Raw genomic sequence first — 16,785 nt, forward strand, 5'->3', positions numbered from 1 at the left:
GGCTTTTCACACCTGTGAATACACATCACCCCCCTCCTATCGACGGATCTCACACCTACTTGGGATATCACACCTACTTGAGATCTCACACCTCGAACAAAGGGGAGGCGGGAATTAGCTCATTAGCATAAGTTGGGAGAGGTGTGACCTGTCACAGCACCTGTCACTTTCTATGCATACTAATGTGATGGAAGCGGGATGAATAATACTACTTACAAGTAGTCGCCGACAATGTCAAAGATCCTTCTGACCACAATGCTGTCTTTGGCCGGTCCTATCTGGATCAGCGGGGACTGGCTGAGCAGTGGAAAGGAGTTTTCCTGCTGTTGATCAGAGACAGACAGAGCCAATGTCTCCCAATTAGCTGAGTGGAATCAGTGGCAGTACAGTAACAGTTAGTAAACACGAGGGCAACCATTAATATCTGGAGTCATTTGGTACAAATCGATTAGAAAGATGTGACTTCTACACTTCTAGCAATTCTACACATGATCTCCTTATGAAGCCCAGTGCTACGTGTCCTTCAGTCAGATCCCTCGCCCTCTTTGATCAGTACTAACCAGGAGAGAGGAAGTAGAGGGGATAATATCTGATTATTGACACAAAGCTGAAACCAGGTACTTGCCAAACCAGATCAGCAATATTTAATCACTTTATACTATTAGTGCTGAGCCCCAAACTAGGTTCCAATGTGACATTCTCAGTGGTTTTTGCTGCTCTAATTGGATTAACACCTCAACACATATGCTGCCATTTAACAGGGAGCTAAATTGTGGGCAATTACATTCACTTAAAAATAGAAACATTTATGGTGTGAAACAAAACTGTGATTCCTTTAACTAGTCCTCATTAAGTTCTTGCTTGATTTATTGTTGCAGATTTAGCCACATTTGCCATTTACTGTGAGTTTAGGATGTGACTGCCAAACCTTTAATTCCCAATGTATTGGCCTCAGTCTTCTAATCATTGCTGCAGAGAATGGAACATTTGTGCAACAATAAAAAAAATGGAATGCAGCACTGAGATGTGTTACCTCACGGTTTTCACATGAATAATGTTCATTTAACTTTATTCCTGATGTGTCTAGAAATTTGGCTAAAGCAAAAAAACATACAAAATTGAGTGTGTAGTTGTGTTCAGATTGCACAAAGGATGGAGGAAAATGATGCAAAGACATGCAGGTATCAATATCAGGGCAAATAAACAGACTGCTCAAACAGTTCAGCAGTCTAGTTCATTAATATTAAGCACGTGAATGGCACCAGAAAAAAGAATTTTGATTCATGAAGCTAATGTCAGAAAGACTGCACACAATTTATGTGTGTCTTACTCTTACTCTGTATACAACTCATGTATGTACAGTGAATGGAACTGCCTGATGAGGGTTTCTCTTACAGACATTGAAGCACATGTTGAGTCCTCTGGTACAAGTCCTCAGTGTGCTAAAAACGAGGTATGTATGGTAACCCTTGTTATATAATCACAGGCGGAGCCCACTACTGGACTCTATGGGTGCTACCTTATCATGCAAGCATTCACCTACTGAGATTTCTATAGACGTAGCCGGCCCCCAGAACGACTCGTTGAAGATTTTTCTTTTTCAATTTTTTTCTTCCTGAGTATAGTGACGTTACGACGACTAAATGGGCCAATTGGTCCAAATGGACCAATGCGCGGAGCTCCGCACACACACACACTCACTCACTCAGCCTTATCTTTTCTCAGCCGCGGTGCTGCGCGGATCTTCGCACACACACACACTCTCTCAGCCTTATCTTTTCTCAGCCACGGCTCCGCGGATCTGTGTGTGTGCTCAGGCTGAGTACCGCGGTGTCTCGCTGTCTCGTAGACCCCATGCAGCAACCATGAAACGACACCAGTAAACATAGGCGGCGCGTGAGGCTCAGGTTTGGGAAGGCTAAATAACTTTGCTTACCTGACGCTACCCGCCTCCGTCGTCAATAGATAAGAGATCAACCGAGATCAACTCTCAGTGAAGCCTGCTGACCAATCAGAGCTCAGTGTGCGGAGTTTAAATCTATCAAGTCATATTACAGGATAAAGGAAATACAGAACAACTGCTGTATGCAGGGAAGACGCCGACGTGTCGCACTTATCATTCATATCACATAATCAATCACATCATCGATCATATAATATCATAATATATAATTTATTTCCTTATCTGAGACAGCTTCTCGAGCCGTATCTGGCCGTGCGGTGCAACACTCACAGTGTCACATAGCCTACTGTATGCAGAAGTATTATTTTAAGCAACACATTAAGTTGACGAAACACTAAACTCAAATGTAATTATCTTAATTATGTTAATTATTAAGTCAGATCACTCGTGTCTTAGATGAGGCAGTGATGCCATAAACCTGTTAATGTAGGCCTACACATTCAAACACTTGGTAGTTTATTTATTTTTTAACCAGCTGTTCTGTATTCACCTTGCATGTGCAACTACAGTTGCAAGAAAATGTGAACACTTTGGAATTACCTAGATTTCTGCATAAGTTGATCATAAAATGGAGGAGGCCACTGCTGTCCAGAAAAAACATTGCTGCACGTTTGAAGTTTGCAAAAGAGCACCTGGATGTTCCACAGCACGACTGGCAAAATATTCTGTGGACAGATGAAACCAAAGTTGAGTTGTTTGGAAGGAACACACAACGCTACGTGTGGAGAAAAAAAGGCACAGCACACCAACATCAAAACCTCATCCCAACTGTGAAGTATGGTGGAGGGAGCATCATGGTTTGGGGCTGCTTTGCTGCCTCAGGGCCTGGACAGATTGCCATCATCGACGGAAAAATGAATTCTCAAGTTTATCAAGATATTTTGCTGGAGAACTTATGGCCATCTGTCCACCAATTGGAGCCCAACAGAAGATGGGTGATACAACAGGACGACGACCCAAAGCACAGAAGTAAATCAACAACAGAATGGCTTCAACAGAAGAAAATACGCCTTCTGGAGTGGCCCAGTCAGAGTCCTGACCTCAACCCAATTGAGATGCTGTGGCATGACCTCAAGAGAGCGATTCACACCAGACATCCCAAGAATATTGCTTAACTGAAACAGTTTTGTAAAGAGGAATGGTCCAAAATTCCTCCTGACCGTTGTGCAGGTCTGATATGCAACTATAGGAAACGTTTGGTTGAGGTTATTGCTGCCAAAGGAGGGTCAACCAGTTATTAAATCCAAGGGTTCACATACTTTTTCCACCCTGCACTGTGAATGTTTACATGGTGTGTTCAATAAAAACATAAAAACATATAATTGTTTGTGTGGTTTTAGCTTAAGCAGACTGTGTTTGTCTATTATTGTGACTTAGATGAAGATCTACGGAGCCCTGGAGGGTTCATAGAGAAAAAATAAAATAAAACCTGGCCACGTTTTACTTTCTCGTTCGCACGAGGTACCTTCTCGCGGGCACGCTTTAGTAACTCGTGCGCATGAGCTACTAAATCGGCGCTCAAATTTGTGTGTGTGTGTGTCTGGGGGGGGGGGGGCATTTGTTTATGATAGTATCGTTCGTTCCGGTGCACTCCGGCAGGACTATAGCACATCGGGATTAAGATTAAACGAATTTCTTTCACTTGGGAATACACATATAACTATGGAGAACCAGATTTGTGTAAATTACTGTTCGTGGTAATTTGAAAACAAATGCCGGTGGTGTCGAACACACACATACACACCGAACACGCACACAGAGCGGAGCTGAGCACACACACACACACACACATGATGCGCCCCGGTGACAGGACATCTCCTTCATAAAACGAGGGTGAATACTCTGGTAGTTCGATGTGTGTATAGGTGTGTGTGGTTAAACGTAGTAGCCTCGATCTCTATTCAGCTGTTCTAATGAAGGAAAACGCAGTGAAGTAAACAGTGAAAGGCTCAGCTCTTTACAGCTGGTGCTGCTCTTCTCAGATTATGCTGAGTTACACGTTACTGCCTCCAGTGCCCTGTACGACGAAGTCAGTTCAACAGACCCTGGATAAGTTCAATTTACCCTGCTTAACTAACCCTAACAAACGCGATGTCGCTAGGCGGTCCTACGAAGCTGGTTATCAACTCAGTAAATCAACCAGGGTTTCTCTGACCGGCTGAGAGCGCGTTCACGTGAAAGGGACGGGGTTAGCAACATTTGACCAATCACAAACATGGAGACGCGTGCTGACAGCGCAGCGTCATACTTCATGAATGAATAGTGTAAATAGCAAATCCTGCTTCGTAGTACAGGCCACTGGTGCCGCAGAGATTTCATAAAGTGAAGGAGGTTTTCCTTCTATAAAACAGCTGTGGGCAGCAGATACTGTGAGTCACGGACAGGAATCCCTCAATTTAAATAAAACGAGGCCACGCTTTATTAACTCGTGCGCATGCTTTATTAACTCGTGCGCACACTTTATTAACTTGTGCGAACGAGAAAGTAAAACATGGCCACGTTTTATTTATTTTTCTCTCAATGAACCCTCCAGGGCTCCGTAAAGATCAGAACATATTTTATGACCAATTTATGCAGAAATCCAGGTAGTTCCAAAGGGTTCACATACTTTTTCTTGCAACTGTATATGTTGTTTTTATCCTGGATAAAGTGTTTAAGTCATGGATGTTTAAAGTCGAACTTCCTCATATTTGTGTTTCATTTTCATTAATGAAGTATGACGCTGCGCTGTCAGTACGCTTGTCCATGTTTGTGATTGGTCAAATGTTGCTAGCCCCGCTCCTTGAACGCGCTCTCAGCCGGACAGAGAAACCCTGGGTTGATTTACCGAGTTGATAACCAAGGTCGTAGGACCGCAGAGCGAGATTTCGTTTGTTAGGATTACTTAAGATAACTCAAACATATCCAGGGTATGGTGAACTGGCTTCGTAGAACAGTTTACTGCTGGCTGTCATAGCAGCGTGTGAGCCTCTCCGCTCACACAGGGTTCAAATCGAGACGGAAAGAGCAGGTTGTTGGAACACAGGCGTTTATTAACTCCAAACAATAATATGCGTGGGTCTCAAAAGTTGCCCGGGTGGGAAACTTCACAGGTCCTTTGGCGACCTTCCAGGATCCCGCCTACTGCATAACAGAACAGAACCAGGTTACGACATGCTTTTCTTCCCGCACTGATTACCTGATTCCGATCAGCTGTCTGGCCTCCGGCCGAGCCACTCCCTTCACTCCAGCAGCCAGCGCCCAAACCACACCCCGCTGCCACATACCCCCACTGCCCGACTCAGGCCGGGATCCCGCCGGCCGCAAGCTGACTCTCCCCCCCCCCCACTCCGCCGAGCGAGAGAGGAAATCAGCCACGACCATCCGGTTACCCGGCCTGTGGATCACCTTGAAGTTGAAAGGCTGTAACGCCAGATACCACCGAGTGATCCGAGCGTTGGCATCCTTCATGCGGTGGAGCCACTGGAGCTGGGCATGGTCCGACCAGAGGGTGAAAGGGTGCCCCAGGAGGTAGTACCGCAGGGCGCCGACCGCCCACCGTATGGCGAGACACTCCTTTTCCACCGTACTGTAGTTCACCTCCCTCTGGGCGAGCTTACGGCTAATGTACAGTACGGGGCGGTCGACCCCCTCTACGTGCTGGGACAAAACGGCCCCCACCCCACTGTTCGAGGCGTCGGTCTGCAACACAAAATGGAGAAAGAAGTCAGGGGAATACAGAAGCGGCTTACCACAGAGGGCTTTTTTAACCCTCTCAAACGCCAGCTGACACCGCTCCGTCCACTGGACCGGATCTGAAGCACCCTTTCGGTCAGGTCGGTCAGGGGACTGGTCAGCTCCGAAAAGGACGGGATGAACCGCCTGTAGTAGCCGGCCAGCCCCATGAACCTCCTGACCTCTTTACTCGTCTTGGGCGCCAGACAGGCTGAAATGGCGGTTGTTTTCTCTATCTGTGGCCGCACCTGCCCGCCGCCCAAGTGGTACCCCAGATACCGTACCTCCCTCCGTCCAACCGCACACTTCTTCGGGTTGGCCGTGAGCCCCGCCTGCCTCAGGGACTCGAGCACCGCCCCCACCTGCTGCATATGCTGCTCCCATGTCTCACTGTGAATGATGACATCATCCAAGTAAGCAGCAGCATATGCAGAGTGGGGACGCAGCACCCGGTCCATGAGCCGCTGGAAGGTGGCTGGAGCTCCGAACAACCCGAAAGGAAGTGTGATTAATTGGTATAAACCATACGGAGTGGAGAAGGCCGTTTTTTCCTTAGACTCTGGAGAAAGGGGAATCTGCCAATAGCCTTTGGTTAAATCCAGCGTCGTGTAAAAGAAAGCAGTGCCTAGCCGATCCAGGAGTTCGTCGACCCCTGGCATTGGATAAGCATCAAATTTGGACACCTCGTTCACCCTGCGGTAGTCCACACAGAACCGGATTGACCCGTCGGACTTACGTACCAGCACGACGGGGCAACACCAGTCACTGGTGGACTCTTCTATCACTCCCATCTCTAGCATAGCCTGAAGCTCCGCCTGAACAATTTTCCTCCTGTGTTCAGGCAGCCGATAGGGCCGTGAACGAATGGCCACGCCCGGGGGCGTTTCTATGCGGTGGTGTATGAGAGAGGTGCGCCCTGGCAGCGTAGAGAACACGTCGGCAAACTGCCTTTGCAACGAAGCTACGTCTGCTCTCTGGCCCGGTGAGAGATTGTCGCCACAACAGACCGGGGCTACTTTGTTGCTTTTAATGACCTCCGGTCCCAACTCATCTCTCTCAGTCACCGTGGTGGCCAGAGAAACCGACGCCACCTCCCTCCATGCTTTCAAGAGGTTAAGGTGGTAAATCTGTGTTACTCCCCCCCTGTCAGAACGCACCACCTCACCCTACGTGTGACCACGAAGAGTCCTTGCCACTTGGCGAGTATTTTGGAGCTCGAGGATGGGAGTAATACAAGCACTTTATCTCCCGGTGAAAATTGTCTCAGTTTCGACCCTCTGTTGTACAGGCGCTGCTGACGTTCCTGAGCCTGGAGCAAATTCTCCCGTGATATCTGCCCCAGTGAGTGGAGTTTTGCTCGCAGTTCCATAACGTACTGTATTTCGTTCTTACTGGTGCTTGGACCCTCCTCCCAGTTTTCCTTAACTAGGTCCAAAACACCCCGGGGCTTCCTACCAAATAACAGCTCAAAGGGAGAAAATCCCGTGGAGGACTGGGGCACCTCCCGCACTGCAAACAACAGAAGATCTAACCATTTATCCCAATTACGGCTATCTTCGTGAACGAACTTACGAACCATGTTCTTTAGTGTTTTGTTAAACCGTTCCACCAGGCCGTTGGTCTGCGGATGGTAAACACTAGTCCGTATTGAATGGACGCCCAATAGTTCATACAGCTCACGTAGTGTGCGTGACATAAACTGTGTGCCCTGGTCAGTCAGGATCTCTTTCGGGATCCCGACTCGGGAGATAATGTGAAACAGTGCCTGCGCGACGCTCTTTGCAGAGATATTTCGCAGCGGCACTGCCTCGGGATATCGCGTTGCATAATCCACTAGGACTAGTACAAAGCGATATCCCCGTGCACTCCGGTCTAATGGCCCGATGAGGTCCATTCCAACTCTCTCAAAAAGCACCTCAATCAATGGTAACGGGCGCAAAGGCGCTCTGGGGATGGCCGGCGGGTTAACCAGCTGACATTCACGGCAAGATGCACACCACCGCTTCACATCTGCGCGAATGCCCGGCCAATAAAATCGGGCCATTATCCGGTGTAGTGATTTGTCGTACCCTAGCTGACCTGACATGGGGTTATAATGAGCCGCCTGGAAAACCATTTCCCGACGGCTTTTTGGCACCAACAACTGGGTATTTATCTCTCCTGTCTGTGTGTCACGGCTTACACGATACAACCTGTCCCTAACCACCGTAAAGTGTGGGTGAGTGAGTGCTGCGTTTGGGTGTATCTGGGAGCCATCAATACTCACCACCTGGCCGAAGGCGTGCTGAAGGGTCTCGTCCCTCGACTGTTCGAGGGGGAAATCTTCCACGGGAAACACCAGCAGGTCCAGAGGGACCTCCGCGGCCCCCTCCGTGTCCGTTTCCCCCTCGATGTCGTCAGCCGCCTCCGACTCTCCACTAAACACAGCACACAACTCACATTTCCCTGCCGTCCGTGAACGCACCCCCATAGCCCCCGCTAGCTTAGCAAACCCCGGCCAATTCGTTCCCAAAATCAGAGGGTGCGTAAGGCGAGTGCTAACTCCAGCCCTGACTCTATGCTTTTTCCCCTTATAAGAAATTTCCAGCATCACCTCCGGGTACTGGTGAATATCCCCATGCACACACCTCACCTTCACCCACGATGCTTCAATCAATGCCCCAGGCCGAACCAGGTGCTTATGGATCATCGTCTGATTACAGCCCGTGTCCATCAGAGCCTGGTGTGTACCCCCATGTATACATACCGGTATACGGTACGTCCCTTCCAAATCGGGGGCGGCAGCTGGCGGTCCTGCAACCCGAACCAGCTGTCCGACCTCCATGAGAGGACACTCCCGTCGGAAGTGGCCGGGCTGCCCGCACCGCCAGCAATCCTGCCCTGACGTCTGAGGAGCCCCCCGTGGTGCCGGACGACCAGAAGCGTAGGCCGGACCCTGGGGAGAGATAAAAACAGGAGGGTAAGGTAGAGCTAGGGGGGAAAGTGTCGGGGCTGCGGGGTTGGGGCCGTGTGATGGTGGGGAGGGAAGGGCAGCTGCTCCAGGAAACCTCCTCCTCGGGGCTGGGACGGGTCTGCCCGCTGAGACGGCTGGTGGTCGGGGCTCCTCTTTCATGCTCCGCCGGGGAAGCGAGAGGTGGTCCTCCGCAAGGACGACGGCTGCTTCCAGGTTGGCGGGGCGATGGCACTGGACCCAATTCGCCGTCGAAGATGGCAGGCCGGCGATTAACTGCTCCAGCGCCACCTGCCCGACGACTTCCTCAGCGGAGCGCACCCCCGGCTGGAGCCAGCGGCTCGCTGCATCCAGGAGCCGCTGCGCGTAGGAGAAGGGCCGGTCAGCGTCCTCGAAGGGGAGGGCCCGGAACTGGCGGCGATGTCCCTCTGGCGTGCTGCCAAGCCGGTCCAGGATGGCCTTCCTCAGATGCTGGTACACATGCCGAGAGGCTGCTGGCAGGCTGTGGGCGGCTAGCTGCGCACTCCCAGATAGCAGAGGCAATAGCCGCGCTGCCCACTCCTCCTCCGGCCACCCGCACGCCGCCGCTGTGCCCTCAAATATGTCCAGGTATGCCTCCGGATCATCCTCTGCCGTCAATTCCTGGAGGGCAATTGAAGGCGGTCGGGCCGGGTTGGTAGCGGGATCGCCCTCCCGAGCTGCCGGACGCTGCAGCAGCTCCCGTAGGAGAGCCCGGTCCTCGCGCTGGCTCGAGGCGATCCCGAGCAGAGCCTTGCTCTGCTGTCGCTGTAATGCTGTGGTGGTCTCCTGCATGTGAGCGAGACGTTGGAGGGCCTGACCCAGCGGGGTTTCTCCTTCCGACATCAGGTCCCTGTTCAGGCGCCACTGTGAGCCTCTCCACTCACACAGGGTTCAAATCGGGACGGAAAGAGCAGGTTGGTGGAACACAGGCGTTTATTAACTCCAAACAATAATATGCGCGGGTCTCAAACGTTGCCCGGGTGGGAAACTTCACAGGTCCTTTGGCGACCTTCCAGGATCCCGCCTACTGCATAACAGAACAGAACCAGGTTACAACATGCTTTTCTTCCCGCACTGATTACCTGATTCCGATCAGCTGTCTGGCCTCCGGCCGAGCCACTCCCTTCACTCCAGCAGCCAGCGCCCAAACCACACCCCGCTGCCACACAGCGCTATTGTCAAAGACACAAACATTATATTTTAATTTTACCAGGATGCAGTGACAAAAATATTTGGGAAGGCTTAGCCTTCCCTAGCCTACAGTACCTGCCGCCCCTGCCAGTAATCCAGCTCACATTGTCCGCTCCTCAAACCTCAAAGGGCGGAGCAGCGAGCCCCGCAACGTCCCGCCGACACGGCACCCAGACCCCACGCAGCATTCTCATCCGATGAGAATCGACAAAATGGCGTTTGTCAATGCTAACAAACGCCATTGTAACACATAAACACTGATCTTCAGCTGTAACGGTGGTTGACTAATCAGAACAGAGTGCAGGAGCTCCAACAAGGTGTGTAGGACAGAGACATTTCAGCATTTGAGACTGAGGACTATGTACAAAAACTTAAATGGCATTACCAATACTTGCATACATATATGTATGTGTATGTGTATATATATCAGTGACGTGCGGTGAGGTTCATGGCTAGTGAGGCACTGACTCTTTCAGAGTCAGATTTACAAATATTATATTTTGACCTTAATCAAAATATTCGGTTATTTTCAAAAGCTTTTTTAGTCTGATGCTTCGATTGATTTTAAACAGACTGTTCAACAGAAGGATACCCAAAATCTAAATATTGGATTGTTCTTTCTTAGTAAGATCCCATTTTCATTACAATTGTGGTCTTACCTTGACTTGAAGATTAAGTCCATGCTCTCCTTCTGGACAACAATCTCTATTAGTTTTTTGTAAAAGTCCTCGTTATCTTCCTGTAGTTTCAAAAGTCTAGTTTGTTGTTTGTGTCTACCGTCTCTGCGTAGAACAAGAACCTGAGGGCTCACGTGGGCCCCCTTCAGTGCGGCAGCGGTTATGGCTACCTCTCCTGCTGCTTTTTTCATGGCCGTTATATAATGAGACCAGCGAGCCTAAATATATACGTTAAATAAGTTATTTAGAGACTATGGATGGCGAGGATACATTTAATAAAGGGATCTACAAACATTACATTGGTGACCTAAAGTGAGATGGTAACAGGCATGCGCTTAGGGCCCGCTTTCCAGCCAGTTTCTGTGGGGTGACACATTCTGAGGTGAGGCAGAGCTCATCTGTGCCTCACCTCATCCCACAGTAACTGGCTTGAGCTCGCTCACAAAATAAGTGCCCGCGCTAAATTAGTGCCCGTGCTCCAGCAAGTTACTGTGGGCTTACGAGAGGCAGAGCTCGTCCCTGCCTCACTTCTCATCGCTACCCGTAGATGTAGCGGAGCTCGGCAAATTTGCTGATTTTGACTTTAAAAAGCGATTGGAATCATACATAAATCACACTTACATCATAGATCAGTGGAGACATTTTATTATTATTACTATTTAGTTTTTCTTTAGTTGTTTTTCCGTTACATTGGAGTATGACAGGTGAGGCTCTGCCTCCCCTGCCTCCCCTGACTGCACGTCGCTGATATATATATATATATATATATATTTATAAAACGGACAAGTCAAATCAAGCAATCTGATTGGTTCTTAGCCGTTATATACTGAGCGTATACCACGGGTAGAATTGTAAGTTACTTTTCACAACAAGTCAGTATCCCTCCGCGTCTGAGAAAAACAGTATACCGTTGGGTTGAAAAGCAAATACTGGAACAAGAAAGCAGCGGAGAAGTAACGGGGCAGAAAGCCTCCTTTTTACGCAGCGGTCCAGACATAGACATCAAAGGGCAAAACATATTCAGTGTGCAGTTCCTTTGGCATTAGGGCAGGGATATCTAGACACTTTCCAAGGTTTGACATAATGAATTGTGCTACTTTTAAAGCAAGCAACGATGTTTTCAAATCTGTAATCAAAGAGGTCCGCAAAAACACTATCGACCAATCAGATTGCTTGATTTGACTTGTCAGTTTTATACATATATTTAAAAAGATTCCGTTACGAAACAAACTTACAAAGCATAAGATGGAAACATTTAAGATTAACTTCGACCTCCGGGGGAGTCTTACTGTGGAGGAGTGGATTTAGCAGTGCCTATCTCCAGAAAAAAAAAAAAAAAACCTAAACGACGGCATGCAGAGCTACGTGAAGAGCAGGTAGACCAACTGGAAAAGTATCACCATTCAAAAGCTTTCTGATGCAGGTCTTGAAAAAAAGCAGAGAAATTATGACCGTTAGTGGCCACAGGTGCGAAAGCTCTCTCCAGAGCTACTGGAAGCCCAATCTCGGGGACCGGAGAAAGTGGAGCAATATTCTCGCCACACCAAGCAACAGCCTAGAACAACCTCAACCTATACAAGTCTCAACGTAAGCCATGCTACTGTACTATGCTGGACAGTTTTTCAGTGGGTGAACAATAAACAGCAACACACATTAATGTAAATAAACAGCCAAATAATGGATCAACGCTCTCTGTCTAATATGTTCGCCAGCTGTTAGTGTCGTTGCATAGGCAACGGAGGGACTATTTTATTTTGAACATCATTATTTACTTATAAAAACTATTTAAATTAGAGTGTGTATTTTTTTGGCGTCGGGCAAAAACACGCCCCTTAGCTGTGATATAATGAGCATATACCGCAGCCTGTCGTGAGCTATTGCTTAAATATATTACAGAACAATGGTATAATCAACAGTAATACAAAAAGCTGAAGATGTAACAAAATAATTATTCTTATTCTTAAAATCAATGTGGTGTACATCTTTGACGTGCCTTTAAAGAGCAACTTGCAGGTTAGAGACCCCAGTGAATAAGTGTGTAGGAAAATGTTATATACACTAGATTTTCAAAAATATATACATAAATATACACTACAGCAGTGACCACCAACCGGCGGCCCGCGGGCCACATCCGGTCCGCCAGACATTCTCATCCGGCCCGCACGACGGGGGTAACTGTGGCGTTGGCGGAGTGGTTAGTGCGTTCGCCCCCCCCACTCAGAGGCAGCAGCTGCGGGACAGTAGACTGCGTACTGCAAAACCTTCCCTGCCCTGAAGAAGAAGTGATCCTTCGTTGTGAAGAGTCTGCTTTATGCGCTCCGCAGCACAGCAGTAGCCCCGCTGCGACAGAGTCCAACAGAGTCCGACAGAGTCCAACAGAGAGGCAGGAGCTGCGGGACAGTAGCCTAGAAGTGATCCTTCATTAGCGGGAAGAGTCTGCTAAGCTTTATGCGCTCCGCAGTACCTGAGCGTGCTCCAATAGCACCCCCCCTGGTCAACAACTTCAAAATTCCGGGCTATATAAAAATCGCTGGCCCGCGAAAGTGCCTATTGGATACATTTTGGCCCTAGGCCAAATTTAGTTGGTGATCCCTGCACTACAGTGACATCTGGCGTCGTTTTTCTAAGACATTTTTGACCAAAAAAAAGCCTCACCATGTGACCTCCCGCGTGTGACGTCACATGGGGGAGAGCGGACGGTCTAACGTATGAATAAACATGGATCACAATGCTAGTTTTGACACAGAAGAGGATGAAAATGTATTCAAATTCATATGACGGACCACAACCTTATAATTATGAGCCTGCTAGGCGTCCAAGAGACCAGGAGCAGCCAAGGATTAGAAGAAATAACGGCCATCGGAGAGAAATTGAGCTGTGGTGTGAGGAGAACCAGTGGAGAACAGGACAGCTGTCTTGGTGAGTGACCGGCGTTAGCTACAGTTAATGTTAGCTAACGTCAGTCACATCACAACATTGTAAAGTTAGCTATCATATATCAGGGTATAACTATTGATAATATAGTAATGTTACCTAATGCAACTCCACACTACGTCTTACGGTGCTGTGTACCAGAGGGGAGAGAGAGAGGAGCGAAGGGGGGGAGAGAGAGAAGAACGAATGGGGGAGAGAGAGAGCAGCGAAGGGGGAGAGAGAGATCTAATACGGTTTCCTGATAATGTTTAGCAGAGTATGTGCTTCAGGTAGGTGGATGCACCTCGCACAACGCACCCAGGAACGAAGCTAGCTCCGGTCCTTTTCCTGTTAGGGAAACTGTGGATTCTATGTCCTGACAGGCTGGAGTTTAAATCCACCAATCCCCTGAAAATGCCAGGGTTGACTGAAGAGTCAGTCTCGTCATGCCCACAAAAAGCCAACTCAAAAGCCCCCAAAAAAACGTCATTATTTTGGATAAAATATGCCTGTTTTTATCCACCTCCTCATTAGGCGTGTTCACACCGCAGTACTTTTCCCACTTTAGTTCATCAGAATTCTTTAGTTCTGATGGACTAAGTACGTATCGTGTTCACACCGGAATAAGTCCCTGGGGGCGGATTAGGCAAATGAAGCTGCTGATGTCACTTCTTCATCTTCTGCTTTGGGTTTACTGGCAGGCCTCAAACAACTTCACGGCGTATTCTGCCGCCCAAAATCCCCGGCCGGAAGCCCCCGGAATTATGGACTGGCTTCAGTAGAAGCTGCTGGGACTCCCAGCAGCTTCTACTGAAGCCTTCCGAGTAAATCGCCAGAACGCCGACACCTCCTCATCTCCACCGCTCCCATGTTTTATTTTGTGTTGCCATAAGTTAGTCTCTCGTCGTTTCTGCGCTGGGCTAATGCTAATAATGCAATGCGAGGATAATAAAATGGCGGCTTCACAAAACTTTTTAGGAGTTTTAAGGGGCGTGGTTTGCAATCCGCCCAGCCAATCAGACATAGGATCCTTTTTCTCCCACGAAAGTACCTGCTCTCTAGCAGGGGCTGAACAGGGGGTAAAAAGGTTCTCATGAACTAATTTAGTTCCTGGGGCTTTTTGGTGTGAACGCAGATATATCGTAGTTCTGGTGAACTATTGTGGGAAAAGTACTCCGGTGTGAACGCGGCTATTGTGTTTCCTCACCACAATCCTGTGGGCGTCGCCCAGCTGCGTAGCTGTTGCTTACTTGGGGCGATACAATAATCGCTCCTCTGGTAGTAGTTATGAGGACACTGATTGGCTACATTTTATGACACACCTTCATATCTTGAATCAGAAATTGGCTAGAGACTCGCCTCCGTGGGATGATTTCTCCATCGTCCCAGTACAGTACTTCAGTCATACAGTGTACTAGGAAAAGCATATATTTTGCGCAAATTATTTTAGAATCATATTTACACATATTTCTCGGTGTATTCCATATTTTAAACACACAAATATTGACAATTTATATTATTAATTAGTATTATTATTATTAGTATTATTAATAATGATGTTTTTGTGTGTGGTTTAGGGAGGGCGGCGCCCTATCGCCCCCAATGGGCCAGCCGACACTGTGTTTTAATCAAGCGGCAAACTCTGGGGCAGAGCCAGGAGGCCAATAAGGAAGTGCCACAAACTGTAGTTCATCTATTGGCCGATGACCGCAGAAAGGAGCAATTTCCATAGGCCCCGATGTTAAAATGCCCAACTTTACTGTATAAATAAAAATGTTTCTACTCCTGGATATGCAATAAAAATGATTATGGATATAGTTAGATTCCACTTTCATGATTATGGATTGGTGAGTGAATTGTTTTATAACGCAACCCTTTTAGTTATATTAGGTCTTGAAGTTGTTGCATAAATGAGGGCATGGTCACCTTGAGTGAAAGGTCTCTGCAGTGAGTGCCGCTTCTAGCTTTCTGTCTCTCTGCTAGTAGGTGAGGGTAGGAACAAAAATGGCCCGGTAGACAGAGAGCTTTGCCTTCTGGCTCAGCTCCCTTTTCGTCACAACGGTGCGTTAAAGCGACTGCAGTACCGCTCCCGCTGCTCCGATTCTCCGGCCCATCTCACGCTCCATTGTTCCCTCACTTGAGAACAAGACCCAGAGATACTTGAACTCCTTCTCTTGGGGTAAGGACTCATGAAGCCATTAGAACCACATCATCTGCAAAAAGCAGTGGTGCAATCCTTAGTCCACCGAACTGCAGACCCCCTCCCCCACGACTATGCCTCGAAATCTGATCCTCCCACAGTAACTCCCTGGGTACTCGGTCATATGCCTTCTCCAAGTCTACAAAACACATGTAGACCGGATAAGCGTACTCCCAGGCCCCCTCCAGGATCCTTGCGAGAGTAAAAAGCTGATCTGTCGTTCCACGACCAGGACGGAATCCGCATTGTTCCTCCTCAATCTGAGGTTCGACAATCGGCCTGACCCTCCTTTCGAGTACCTTAGAGTAAACCTTCCCGGGGAGGCTGAGTAGTGTGAGGCCTCTGTAATTGGCACACACCCTCTGATCCCCCTTTTTGAAAAGGGGAACCACCACCCCGGTCTGCCACTCCTTCGGTACTGTTTCCGACTTCCACGCAACGTTGATGAGACGTGTCAACCATGACCGTCCCTCAACACCCAGAGCCTTCAGCATTTCTGGGCGGATCTCATCCACCCCCGGGGCTTTGCCACTGTGGAGTTGTTTGACGACCTCAGTGACTTCCCCCCGGGACATTGGTGTTGATCCCCCGTCATACTCCAGCTCTGCCTCTAACATAGAGGGCAGAGTTGTCGGGTTCAGGAGTTCCTCAAAGTGTTCCTTCCAACGCCCTAACACATCAGTCGAGGTCAACAACGTCCCGTCCTTAATGTACACAGCTTGGATGGTCCCCTGCTTTCCCCTCCTGAGTTGTCGGACAGTTTTCCAGAACAACTTTGATGCCAACCGAAATTCCTTTTCCATGTCTTCTCCAAACTTCTCCCACACCCGCTGCTTTGCCTCGGCCACGGCTGAGGCTGCAGCCCTTCGGGCCTGTCGGTACCTTGCAACTGCCTCGGGAGTCCCCCGGAATAACAAATCCCTGAAGGCCTCCTTCTTCAGTCGGACGGCTTCCCTGACCCTATTTAGGGGCAATGGATGTCCACTCTCGGGAGACGACCGACAGTGGTGCGGTTAGCCAAAGTGACAAACCTAATGTTAGCCCTATTTACAGGCAATGGACGTCCACTTTCGGGAGACGACCGACAGTGGTGCGATTAGCCAAAGTGACAGACCTAATTTTACCCAGGGAAAAGTGGTGAAAATGAGAAAATGTA

General features: G+C 48.6%; 1 protein-coding gene across 1 annotated transcript; it reads right to left on the reverse strand.

Annotated features, from left to right (window-relative positions):
* Positions 1–212: 212 nt before the first annotated feature.
* Positions 213–9,491, reverse strand: LOC307016202 (uncharacterized protein; the record flags this gene model as incomplete). The annotated part of the gene is made up of 3 exons (XM_079645245.1): positions 213–364; positions 5,230–5,644; positions 8,310–9,491. The coding sequence occupies 3 exons, from the start codon at positions 9,489–9,491 to the stop codon at positions 213–215; spliced, it is 1,749 nt and encodes a 582-aa protein (XP_079501371.1).
* Positions 9,492–16,785: the final 7,294 nt, after the last annotated feature.

This window comes from Notothenia rossii (genome assembly GCF_949606895.1).
Source record: "Notothenia rossii genome assembly, chromosome: 8".
Classification (NCBI taxonomy): domain Eukaryota; kingdom Metazoa; phylum Chordata; class Actinopteri; order Perciformes; family Nototheniidae; genus Notothenia; species Notothenia rossii.